This window comes from Pinus tabuliformis, chromosome X, assembly GCF_031772625.1.
Source record: "Pinus tabuliformis cultivar Carrire ecotype Pingquan chromosome X, CPIR1, whole genome shotgun sequence".
Classification (NCBI taxonomy): Eukaryota; Viridiplantae; Streptophyta; class Pinopsida; order Pinales; family Pinaceae; genus Pinus; species Pinus tabuliformis.
Genome location: NC_142308.1, coordinates 600,756,228 through 600,769,700, shown reverse-complemented (window position 1 = coordinate 600,769,700; position 13,473 = coordinate 600,756,228). Strand labels below are relative to the sequence as shown.

The window sequence follows — 13,473 nt, the reverse complement described above, 5'->3', positions numbered from 1 at the left end:
TCTACTATCCTTGCCCCTCATTGCAAGAAGATCACTCGATCTCTCTTCGACAACTCAGCGCTGCTACTCTTGAGAAATTCGATTTGTAGATCTCACTATCTCAGTGTGTTCTCCAAGTGCCTATCAAGCTCCTTCTTATAATCTCTCGTTGGAGCACCAACGGCCAAGATTAAAACATAATCAAGGGCTAAGATTAACTGGGAGTTGATCCTCGTCTTTATCTAGAAGATTCACACTAGATTTAATTAATACCCTTTAATTAATCACATTTCCTAAGTTTAGACTTAGGAATACATTAAAAATGATTAATTATTTTAATTAAACCATCACTAGGTGGAATTTTCCCAAATGATTTATGGGTCTTGGAGAATGCACGTGTCTTAGCCTCTCTGCAAAATGTAGAGGCTAGAGTACATCCGATGCTACAAAAATCAACATGACTTCGAATCCCTCCTGTCAAAACGCTCCACAACCCTTTGTGTGAAGTCCTCATAGGAGCTCACATTGGCATGACCTAGTGTGGTCAACCCATGGAACCACCAATCGCGTGCCTCCCCCTCCAAGTGCAAGGTAGCCATTTTAATGGCTTCCACCTCCGTCATCCGGCTAAGCTGAAAATACGTATCTAACTTCTCCACCCATGCTTTAACTGTGCACTTGGATGAGCCATCAAATGTGGGGAGATACATCCTCCGAATGGAACGCTTCAAATCCAGAGTTTTGCATGCCTGAACCTCCTGCGCCCTTTCCCTTCTCATTTTGCTTGAGTTGGCAGAAATCCTGGAAACTTAATGTAGCTCGAAACTTCTCCCCCATCCACTGCCATTCCTGAAAATACTCTTCCATGGGAATCTCGTCCTGGCCAGACTGATCACCAGCTCTTGAAGGTAGAAACGAGGGCAATGTGGTTTTGGTTGGCTCACTGAAAGCGTGTGGGTGAGTCAAAGGTGACTGATGGTCGTATTGGTGAGAAACCCCTGAGGTCTCCTCGAATAAGAAATCCCGATGGACACTCTTGTCACAATTCTGCTGCTTAATTTCCTCCAACATTTCTTTCTACCCCTTTCCAGGTCATTCAAAGCCTTCAAGAGGCTCTCAAATGCTGCTTCTTCTTTGCTCATTGGTTCCTGTGAAAATTCGGAAACCCTGAATCCTACTGCAACAACTGATAATATTTCTTGTATTTGTTAAATTAACTGAACAAATTATTTGCAGTTTTCTACGACAAATATCGAAACATATACATTGCAGCCTTCACAAAATAAATATTGTGGAAGAAATAAAAACACTAGAAGAATAGATGCACAAACACAATAATACACCATTATTTTTGGACTAATGTCCCCGGAAAAACCCAACTTGGGAAATTGGTGAAACAGCTGAGGGTTTTATTATTATGCAATAGTAAATCTGAGTACAAATCTATGGAAGCTCAAATTTAACTTTCCATACGGAGAAATAATTGACAGTAGATCTAGTGAGAAAAATCTCACTCCCACCGGTGATTTGACACTGATCTTGGCTCAAGATGAGCTGCCTCTGCATCAGCCTACGCAGATCTGCGTCCCACAACTCGAACTGGCATATCTCTCGCTTACTGATCCACTGCTATTTGGAAAATCGATCCTCCTGGGCTCTGGGCTCCCACTTCGGTTTCTGGGTCTGAATTTCGAATTCTCCTCAACAAAATATGAATCTCCCTGTGAAGCTCTACGCTACCTCTCTGTGGCACTCACTGCCTCTCTGCTATGCACTAACTAGATTGGAGAAAATTCCTTTCGGCCTTACTATCCCTGCCCCTTTCTCACTGCTTCGACTTCACTTAATCACCTTCGACAACTCACAGCTGCTACTTTGGAAATTGATTTCCCAACAAAATCAAATTTCTGGTGGCTCCAAGTGTGTTCTCCAACCCCCATCAGATTTCTTCTTATAATCTCTTGTTGAGACATCAACGACCAAGATTAAAACATAATCAATGGCTAAGATTAACTAGAACTCGATCCATTTCTTCTTCTAGAAGATTTCACCATGACTTAATTATTACCCTTTAATTAATCAATTTTCCTAAGTTCAGACTTAAGCACCATTCAAAAAGATTAATTATTTTAATTAAGTTGTCTCTAGGTCGAATTTCCAGAAACGATTTCTGGGTTTTAGAAAATACATGTATTCTAGCCTTTCCACCAAATTTTGTGGCTAGAACACAACCGATGCTACAAAAATCAATAGTTCCACCATGTTTACTTCCACTACCTCTTGTTCTGGGGTCTTAGAATAAGGTGTGATCTCTAACTCCCTCTCTTGACTTCTGTATCTATGCCTCTTGTAGGTAATGTTTTGCTTTTCTTCTGGGTCATAGAAGATTCCCCCCACGGTTGAGCTAAGACCGGTGTTCTAATACCACTGTAGTATTCCTACTAGGAAATTAATAATGATAATCATGCAAAATCACAATATGCAACACAAAATCCAAACATGCAACCAGACAACCACAAATTTCCCAAACTCTGCGCCAAGCTGAGCCATTTTATTATCAAATCAAGGAGAGTACAATATATGTATGGAGTATGTGCACCTGGGCTTGCTAAAGCAAGCTAGACAAGTCCCAGGTGAGAGAAAGGTGTTGCTCGGATGCTAGGAAGTATTTCTCCTTCAATCCCTTTGTTGGTCCAAGAATTCCACTGTTTCTGGCTGGAAAGGAATTGGTGTTTGACCCCTCTAGAGTGCTTAAAAAATTATGTAAAGTTAACTGTAAGTTTGTAGGTCCTCACAATACTCACAAAGACCCAGAAAAGGTTGGGCCTCGCTCCAATCTCCCGGAAAGCCCCAAATAATGCGAGTTCCTCCTCCAACTGGCTATTCGCACCACCTGTGAATTCGCTGCCAAAAAGACCTCCAAAATGTTGAGAAATCCAATCAAAATTCCTCTTATGTCTCCTGGCAAATCTCAGCCCCAAGTCCCTGGTCAATCCTCCCACAATAACTTCGCTCCTTAAGGGACTGCACAGGCCAAGCCAGTCCACCTCTATGCATGCCCAGAAATCGAGAAATTCGGCCTGAGGAATGGCCACCAAGTCAACCCTCCAAACCTCTGCAAATATGTTGTAAAACAACAAGAAAGTGTGCCCCTAAAAGCCCGAAATTGAGTCTGCCCTGAAGCTATTTCTCCCCAAGAGTGTGCGTGCCCTTCTGTGCCCAGTCTGCTCCAAGAATGGCTCGAATTTCCCCTGTAGAATCTCTCGGAACAACTCCAAAATGTAGTAATAACTCCCCTAGGGTGGCACTCGAAGTCCACTGAAGATGGAGGTGAGATCTCCCCTCGAAAATCTCGTGTGCTGAACAACACTGTGTAGACTTGGCTCAACAACTCAAGCATACAAGAGAGTTCAATTGTCAAATGATCAAAAGCCCCAAAATGATGCATTCTCCTCCTATTTATCATTGAGCTCCTTCTCTCTCCATGTGGGTCCCATACATCGACCCCCTCTTCTCTCTCTCTCTCCACAAGTGTGTGTTGCTCCAAGGGGTGCGTATTCCTCTTGGGGTGGCCCCCACCATCCACTATGATTTCGATTTGCTTCCCTTTCTCCTATGTTGGAGCCTCCCTTAGCCAAAATTGCAAAGTGGGGTCCTCCTAACCCACTTTTCCTAAGTCCATCATAGCAAAACTCAAAATTGTGCAAAATTGTAATTACTTAGCAAAATTACTAAGTAGGAACATCACAATTGAGCTAAATTCCTAACCCTAGCCCTAATCTCAAAGTGATTGATGATTGAGATTAGATCTCACCTCATTTGAGATCAATGGCTAAGATTAAAACTAAAGTAAATTACTCTACTTTTCCTAAGTTTCTATTAGCTCAATAAGTCAACATATTAATATGTGCTTTTTCTTAAATTAGACTTGGGCTAAGTTACATTAGTAACTTGCTCACAATAGAGCAAGTGTTCTAAGGAGAATGAGGGCGACTTCTGCACGCCTAGACACAAGGCCTGTATAGAAGTACCTGCCCGAGCTACAAAAATCAACAAGTGGGTTCCAATATGCATGTCCGGCCCCCAAAGCCTTCAAATAATGGTCCCTTGTTCCACAAGTGAAGGGTGAACCACCTTTTCCTCATAAAATAAGCCATAAGTTATGACCATTCCTTAAGCAAGAAACATCCCAAATTTCACCCTATATGTGAACACGCTGAATCTTTTAAGAGGCATTCTCCAAATGTGATCCCAACCGTCTCCATATGCTCCTCAAATGTGGGCTTGTAACTGCACACATCTCCTTTAAGTCATGAAGCCAAAGCTTTTTAAAAAGGGGTGGCAGGTCCACACATCCTCCTTTAAGGCAAAGGTGGGCTTATATAGCGTGCGTCTTGTTTGAGAAAACCCCTCATACTGAGACAGTCCTTTTGAATTACAGGTCAGCCATCTTATCAATATATAGTTAGCAACACATAATACCATAAACTTAGATTGGTTCCATGCTTCACACCATAAGTTGAGGCAGGCTCCAAGTAAAAAAATTATTGCACATAGGCGAAACAAAACCTCATTTATTCCTTTTGCGCCCTTTAGCTTGCTGGGCAAGGCCTCATCTGAAATTTGGGTCTGAGGTAGGATCTGATTTTGCACTTGACAGAGATGCCGGGCAGGCCCTAGACAGAATCTGTGGCCGAGTTGAAGACAGGGTTATGCTGGTCAGGAAAAATTGCACACTGCTCAGTTCCTTCTTCTGTCATTTGGAAACTTCTTTGACAAACGTGCCTGAAAGCACTGTAATGTTAGCGAGATAGGTTTGTAACTAACTTCTTTTATTGTAACACCCTGCGTTAGGAAGACTGTACTGTACCAGAATATAGTGGCCAAGCAAATTCCCAAAATTAACAAACTTCTCACGGTATTAGGGCACACCTTTTATTGTCATTTCCATGCTTCTAATAGATGATGTGGTCTCAACTTACTTGATGGCAGTATATTTTTCCGTAGAATGATGTCCACAGACACCGCTTCCCTCATACTTATTCAGCCATTAGTGCTGTGCAATTACTGGGTACTAGAGGTACTACGGGACAGATTACATAATCATTCATCAAGGAACTACTTTTCATAATGCCATTAACCCTTTCTGAGATCATCAAGATTTCCTAGAAGTAAGCTCCAGTTAGTTCTCCATGCCATCTCTTGGTGATATGGGAGGTATTTTGCTCAGGCTTTCCGACTCCAGGTTTTACAATAGAGGCTTCTAGATAGTATGTCATGCTTTTGGGGTCTATACCAAAAATATTACCCTGCTATGCCTATACCTGGCAAAAAGAAACTTAGTGGGTAAGGATGCCTATGGATGGGCAAACAAAAGTCAATTATTGTAGTCATGACTCCCTATACTGATCTGCAGTTATTTGCACTGTAATGCCAAATAGACTCTCTGGGAATTGAACTCTGAATCTCAAGTGACTTTTCGGTGGGAATTAATATCTGCAGTCGTGGGCAGAAAGGCCGAATAATTCCATTTCAACATCATATCTGTTATTAACAGTTTTGTAGGTCGTTTAAAGTTTTCTACTATTAAGTCGATTTTTGAATAGGTATATTTTTAAGCTGAAACATTTCAAGCTTACATGCTCATTTTTTGTTTGAATAACCATTGCAATCTTCTGTGAATTTTGTACAGTTTTGAATCAGTAGTGGTTTACAGTCAAAACAATGGAGGATGAAGCAGTTAACATTGCCGTGCACCGGTCATCTACTCGTATTCGCAAGGTTGCTCCTAGGATGAATGCTGCTCTGGCAAGTGCTGATAACCGCACACAGGTAATTTTGGGGTTGATTTGACATGTAAACTCTACTGATTTTTTGTGTTTGCAATTATTTCTTTAAAGCTATTCAATTATTTTGTATAACTATTAGGACCACACTCTCAATAAACTTTCCTTTAAGATATTTGGTAACTCTATTACTAGAGCTACCTTAAATACTATGAATGTAGCTGGTGATCTGTTTTTTGGGAAGGCTTAGTAAGTTAGTACTCCTAATTTCATGTTCATTCCCTGCATGTGATAACGATATTTGAATTTTGTTTCACTCCATTGGGTTGTGAATCTTCTAAACTCATGGACAAAAGCACAGAGCCTGAGTGCTTGGTTGGCACATATTAGAAATTTCAACTGGAGACGGTTGAGCCTAATGAAGATTACATTCTGCAATTTTAGAGTAAACCCTGCATCAAGCAGTTTGACAAGGCTGCAATCACAGTAAAAAGGTACTTAATTGCAGTTAGCTGCCACTCTCCACAGAGAAGAAGTAGACACCATGCATCCTCGAAGGAACCCATATAGTATAATAATAGAATCCAAAGGAATCGGAAGTAGATACTGTTGATTTTTAATGTACCTTGGACAATTGGTTTCCCATGTGTTAGTCTCTACCTAGGGAAAAGTGTCCAAATTAATTCCTTCCCTAAGCGTGACTTTATAAAGTGAAAGTGGCTTTATAAGTGGTAAAGTCAATGTTAAATTATAAAGGGAAAAGTGACTTTAGACATAAAGTACAATGTGGTTACTTTATTTAATGGGTGAGTTAAAAAATTAGAAAGTGAGAATTAAATGCACATTTATTCTCATCCCTTGATCTAAATGAATATGAGCCATTAGATCTTAGAGTTGCCCAAAGTCATTTAAGGAAATAAAAGGGGTAAAAGAAAAGAGAGACTGCATTCATTCTTCAAGAGTAGATTGGAGAAAGGAGGTTGAGAGCTGGAGAAAAGTTCTGAAGGAGAAATTTGTTGAGATTTTTTTGTTGAAAAATCCATACAGTTTGTACAACGGTATCGAAATTCGTACAGTCTGTACGGAATCCGTACAGTACAATCCATATAGTCTGTATCCATACAATACGTATTTTCGGTTTCAAGTGGGCATGAAAATCGAGGCAAAGTGGGCACGGTTTTCAAGGAATTTTGAGCTGAAGAGGTAAGTTGTATTTTGCTGTTTTGTTTTGTCTGCAAATGTATTTTTCCTTAACTTGAAAGATAAATAAATTTGAAGAGCTCTCTAACAGGTTTTCCTAGGAGAAGATTGAAGGGGTTTTGCCTGGGTCTAAGTTGACCTAAAATCTGTGTGTATTTTTATGTGTGTTGCTGGTCTGTTTATGTCCATATTTATTTTCAGCATATGTTGACAGTCCCATGTGTTTTAATATGAAAATTTCATTTTCAGAATTCTATATGTTGAATGTATGTTTATGGGAAATAGCATTTAACTGAATGAGAGAGATAAGGTGAAATCAAAACCAGGTTGGGATTGCAGGAAACTTTTTAGTCGTCAAATTTCAAAATGGTATCAGAGCTACAAGCTGAAAATTGCAGTTTGAACAACAAATAGTAGTTTGGGACAACAAACAGTGGTTTCTGAATTTTTGGACAACAAACTCAGTTTGGACAACAGACTGATATTTTGGGACAACAAACTTAGTTTGGACAACAAACTGATATTTTGGGACAGCAAGGTGAAATTTCACACAGACTAAACTTTTGGGACAACAAGGTGTGCTGGAAAGTTCATTTCTCTATTTTCTTGGTTTTGTAAATTTTGGACAACAGTCATGGCCATGTTCTTAAGGATAGAGGACAGACTGGATAGGATATCCAACTATGCCATTTGGAAGGACAGAATTCAGACAGTGTTTGAGGAGGCAACGGTTTGGGACATAGTGCGACAAGTGGTTGTATCTCCTATTGTTGCAGATGAACTTGCTGAATTCACAAAAAATAATGCAAAGGCAAAAAAGATTTTGATGGATAGTCTGAAGGATCATGTGGTTCCTTAGGTGAGAGGAAACACATGCATATCAGATGTGGACAACTCTAACCACTCTCTATCAGAGTACCAATGAGAGCAGGAAGATGGTACTCAAAGAAAAATTGAATAACATCAGGATGACAAAGGATGAAAGTGTGGTTCATTATCTTGGCAGGGTCAAACAGGTACATGATGATTTGACTGCTATTGGTGAGGCAGTTGCACCCACAGAGTTAGGCAGGAGAGCTGTAGCGGGACTTCCTAAATCTTGGGAGGTCTTTGGAGACGCTGTTACCTCTAGGGAGAATCTTCCCAATTGGGACAGATTCTGGGATGATTGTGTGCAACATGAGATACGGAACACTGGCAGTGGTGGGGTGAAGATAGCAGATGGGGAGGATGTAGCCTTGACAGCCAAGGGGAAGAACAAAGGGAAGACCAAGAAATGGGCCTCATTAGATGGGGCTAAGGGAAAGGAGAAGAAGAAAGATACGGATATGTCCAAAGTCAAATGTTGGGCATGTCAAAAGATGAGACACTATGTTGCTACGTGTCCTGAGAGGAAGAACAAGGGGAAGAAGGATACTGCAACTTCAACAGAGGTGGAGCAGTTTGCTTCATAGTTTGACAAGGACTTTGCATTTATTACTTCTACATCTAGTAAGAGTACATCATCTGATGTGTGGTGCATAGACAACATGGCTTCCTGCCATATGACAGGTGCACGAGAGTTCTTTTCAGAGCTTGTAGAGAGGGCACTTGATATTGAGATTGTACTAGGAAATGACCGCATTGTGAGAGTTGTTGGTGTGGGGACTGTGGCTTTTGAGAGGGAGTCTTTGCCTCCTTTGAAGGTCATGGATGTTTTATATGTTCTGGGGATGAAGAAGAACTTGACTTCAGTGTCTGCTATAGAGAAGGGGTTGACGTCACTTTCTCAGGAGGGTAGGTATTGTTACATCCCATTGGAGCTTCCATCACATTGGCCAAAGTGATTGGAGTCCGCTCTGGGAAACTATACAGGTTCAGTTTTCAGTCGGCAGGAGCATTGGTGAGTAGCACATCTGGTAGCACTCACACTAGTACCCCTAACAGTAGAAACTTGTGCGAGTTATGGCACCGGAGGATGGCGCATATGCATCATGGAATTTTGAGAGTACTGAGGGAGATCACTACTGGAGTTCCTGATTTCAGTGTCGAGCATTATGAGGTTTGCAGAGGGTGTGCTTTGGACAAGTACACCAAGTTACCATTCCCAACGAGCGACAACAGATCTACAGGTATACTAGACTTGATTCATACTGCTGTCAGTAGTCGTATGTCTCATGTGTCTTTGGGTGGTTACGAGTATTATGTTATATTTCCTAAAGACCAAGGGTGAGGTCTTCAGTCGCTTTAAAGAGTTCAAAGATCTTGTGGAAAAGCAGACAGGTAGGAAGATTCGGGTCTTGAGGTCAGACAATGGTGGTGAGTACACCGATGGTGGGTTTTCTGACTTCTGTGCACAGGAGGGCATCGGGAGAGAGTTCTCGGTTCCTTACAACCCCCAGTAGAATGGGGTGTTTGAAAGGAAGAATAGAGCTATTGTTGGGGCTGCTAGAGCGATGATTCATGATCAGGGGTTGCCTTTGTTTTTGTGGGCTAAGGCCTGCAATACTGCTATTTATCTTCAGAACAGGAGTCCTCAGAGAGTATTGGGAAATATGACTCTTGAGGAGGCTTTCACTGGAGAGAAGCCTCATGTGGGACATCTTTGTATCTTTGGATGTCTCACATATTCTAATATCCCCAAGGAGTAGAGGACAAAGCTGGAACCCATGGCAGAGAAGGGTATCTTTATGGGTTACAACGAGACTTCGAAACCCTATCAGATCTTCATTCCTTCTAAATGGAGAGTGGTGATTAGGAGGGATGTGAGGTTCGAGGAGGAGAGGGCCTATCAAAGATCATGGGAGTATGATGAGAGAGAGTCACAGACTTCTCCTCAGTAGGGAGGTTTGGTACAGGGAGCAGGACCTCAGGGTTCTGGATCGACTGGTACAGGAGGTACTTTAGTGTTAGTGACATCTGGGGCACCAGTGGTGAGCTCACCAAGCACTTCTTTAAGGAGTCCGCTGGTACAAAGTTCACATGGCACTTCAGCTGACATAGGCAAAGGTTCTTCGAGGACAGGTGTTGGTATAGGCACACCAGGGTTAGTTGGTAGACCTTCAGGTTCACTAGACTGGGGGGCAGAGGATGAGGTTCCCTATGGAGAAGCTTCTACAGGGAAGAGGAGGCCCAAGTGGCTTCAAGACATCTTGAAGGAAGCAGAGTCCGTTGGTCCTCCGAAGAGGGTGAACAGGGAGAGTGTGCCACTTGAGCGGTTTTGCAGTTATGTAGCCAAAGCTACCAACATTGTTGACTCTGAGCCTACTAGCTATGAGGAGGTTGCCTGCCAGGAGGTATGGAGAGAGGCTATGGTGGAGGGGTATGCCTTTATCACTGAGAACAATGTCTGGGAAGTGGTGCCTAGGCCTAAGGGCAAGTCAAATGTGACTTCCAAGTGGCTCTACATGATAAAGCATGCTGCAGATGGCAGCATTGAGAAGTTCAAGGTGATGTTTGTGGCTAGAGGGTTCTCAGTCTCACAGATAAAGGGAGTTGACTATGATGAGACCTTCGCTCCCGTAGCTCGGTACACTTCTATTTGGTCCCTTATTTCTATTGCTACAGAAATTGGTTGGTAGATCCATCAGATGGATGTGAAGACTGCATTCCTGAACGAAGTTATAAAGGAGGAGGTGTATGTTGAGCAACCACAAGGCTTTGAGATACTTGGGCGGGAGACCCATGTATGCTGGTTGAGGCGAGCACTCTACAGACTTAAGCAAGCTCCGAGAGCTTGGTATTCAAGGATTGATACTTGCAGCAGATGGGTTTCACGAAGAGTGATGCAGATCTGAACCTATACTACATTGTTGTAGGGGATGATTTGCTCATTCTTGTGCTGTATGTTGATGACTTGTTCATTATTGGGGCAGGGAGACTGATTCATGGTTGCAAGGAGGATCTTGCTATGGTGTTCGAGATGAAGGACATTGGGCTGATGCATTACTTTTTGGGGTTTGAGGTGTGGTAGGAGGAGGGGCATATCTTCTTGGGGTAGGGTCAGTATGCTATGGATGTGTTGAGCAGATTTCACATGGCAGACTATAGACCCATGTCTACACCTATGATCACCAATTGGAAGAAGCTTCATGCTTCAAATTCTAATTTGGTGGATCCCACATTGTGTAGGCAACTTATTGGGTCCTTGATGTATCTTGTCAACACTAGGCCAATATATGCTTTGTAGTGAACACACTTAGCCAGTTCATGGTTGAGCCCAGAAGGGCACTGGGTAGCTGCGAAGCACACTCTTCTCTACGTGCAAGGGATTGTTGATTATGGTCTGGACTATAGGCGGGGAGATGGAGTGAGGTTGGCAGGTTACACAAATTCAGATTGGGCAGGGTGTGCTTCTGACAGGAAAAACGCTTCAGGGTGTTGCTTCGGATTGGGTTCGACAGTTGTGTCATGGTTCAGTTGAAAGTAAAAGTCAGTTGCTTTGAGCCTTTCGGAGGCTAGGTATATGGCTGCCAGCCAAGCTAGTTGTGAGGCCATTTGGCTTTGCAAGTTGTTGTATGGCCTATTTGATCAGGAGTTGAGACCGACAATTATTCACTGTGATAATTAGAGTTGCATTAAACTCACGGAGAATCCAATGTTTCATGACAGGTCAAAACACATTGATATCAGATATCATTTCATCAGGAACTATGTTCAAAGGGGGCAATGAAGCTGGAGTATATATCGACAGATGAGCAAGTGGCCAATGTTCTCACAAAGTCCTTGCAAGAGGCAAGCATGTCCATTTTAGGGACAAGATGGGTGTGGTGAGAAACACTTTCCTCGGTAAGAGGGTGTGTTGATTTTTAATGTACTTTGGACAAGTGGTTTCCCATGGGTTAGTCTCTACCTAGGGAAAAGTGTCCAAAATAATTCCTTCCCTAAGTGTGACTTTATAAAGTGAAAGTGACTTTATAAGTGGTAAAGTCAATGTTAAATTATAAAGTGAAAAGTGACTTTAGACATGAAGTACAATGTGGGTACTTTATTTAATGTGTGAGTTAAAAAATTGAAAGTGAGAATTAAATGCACATTTATTCTCATCCCTTGCTCTAAATGAATCTGAGCCATTAGATCTTAGGGTTGCCCAAAAGTCATTTAGGGAAACAAAAGGGGGAAAAGAAAAAAGAGACTGAATTCATTCTTTAAGAGCAGATTGGAGAAAGGAGGCTGAGAGCTGGAGAAAAGTTTTGAAGGAGAAATTTCTTGTAGCAAGCTGAACAAGACATAGAAGAGAACAGAAGGTACAATATGAACAACATTTAATGCTGTGAGTTGCACGCCGTTCGAGAGAAGTTTTTGAGATTTTTTTGTTGAAAAATCCTTACAGTCTGTACAACGGTATGAAAATCCGTATAGTCCCTACGGAATCCGTACAATACAGTTCGTACAGTCAGTATCCGTAGAGTACATATTTTCAACTTCAAGTGGGCACGATTTTCAAGGAGTTTTGGGCTGAAGAGATAACTTGTATTTTGTGGTTTTGTTTTGTCTGCAAATGTATTTTTCCTGAACTTGAAAGATAAATAAATTTGAAGAGCTCTCTAACAGGTTTTCCCTGGAGAAGATTGAAGGGGTTTTGCCTAGGTCTAAGTTTACCAAAAATCTATGTATATTTTTATGTGTGTTGCTGGTCTGTTTATGTGCATATTTATTTTCAACATGTGTTGACGGTCCCATGTGTTTTAATCTAAAAATTTCATTGCTAGAATTCTATATGTTGAATGTATGTTTGTCATGTCCCTTCTCAAACACATTTGTAACAGGGTGTTGCTACACAATTTTGCACAATTTTGGCTAAAGAAGAGAACCCATCATTTTTGACTTAGGGACTTAAGAGACAATTCGACTTAATTTGGTTGCCAGTGGAATGTGGGGGCGACCCACATGGGAATTTGAATTGGCCCATTCGAATAGCTTGGAGGGAAAGTCGAATAGGTGGATGGAGGGGCCCATATGAGGCAAGCGAGGCCCAAGGAGTTATAAGAAGGAAGCAACTCTCATCTTGGGATTCATTCATACATCTTGCAAACAAAATCACTTGACTGTTCACTCTCCTGTTTAGTTGAGTCAACCGACTGTTTAGTCACAAATCTCTCAAGCGGGGGATTCAACCTCTACTTCGAGGGACCATCTGTGCCTGCCCTAGAGAGGCAACTCTACAAGGATTTCAGGAGTTCCAGGGCAGTGACATAGTACCACCAACCAGCGCAGAGCAAGGAGTGCGTATTTCTGGGCAGCCAAGAAACACGTAGAGGGAGATTGAGGCAAGAAGAGATTTGATTGCTTGTCCAAGAGTTGGGGAGCTGAGGTAACAGGATTGGACTAGCGTTCTTGCTGGGTTTTACAGCCAGCTGAGCCAGCATTCCAACAATTCGAACTGTTGGGCTGGGGGACAACGCAAAGGCCACACAACAGATTTTCGTGGTACTTGGGAGCAACTGAGTTGGGCCAAGAGATCATTCGGGGAGTTAGGGATTGGATAGCATGGGTGAACTCAGCATTTTGGAGAAGTTTTCAGGTGGAT

General features: G+C 42.0%; 1 protein-coding gene across 5 annotated transcripts in view; it reads left to right on the top strand.

Moving 5' to 3' along the window:
• Positions 1-13,473, top strand: part of LOC149141463 (SWR1 complex subunit 6-like) — a 280,589-nt gene that overhangs the window by 138,432 nt on the left and 128,684 nt on the right. For all 5 annotated transcript variants that reach the window (XM_089449561.1, XM_089449557.1, XM_089449559.1 and 2 more), the window contains one exon: positions 5,672-5,811. In XM_089449561.1, the coding sequence (XP_089305687.1) occupies positions 5,704-5,811 (108 nt within the window). In that variant the 5' untranslated portion in view covers positions 5,672-5,703. The remainder of the gene's footprint in view (positions 1-5,671; positions 5,812-13,473) is intronic.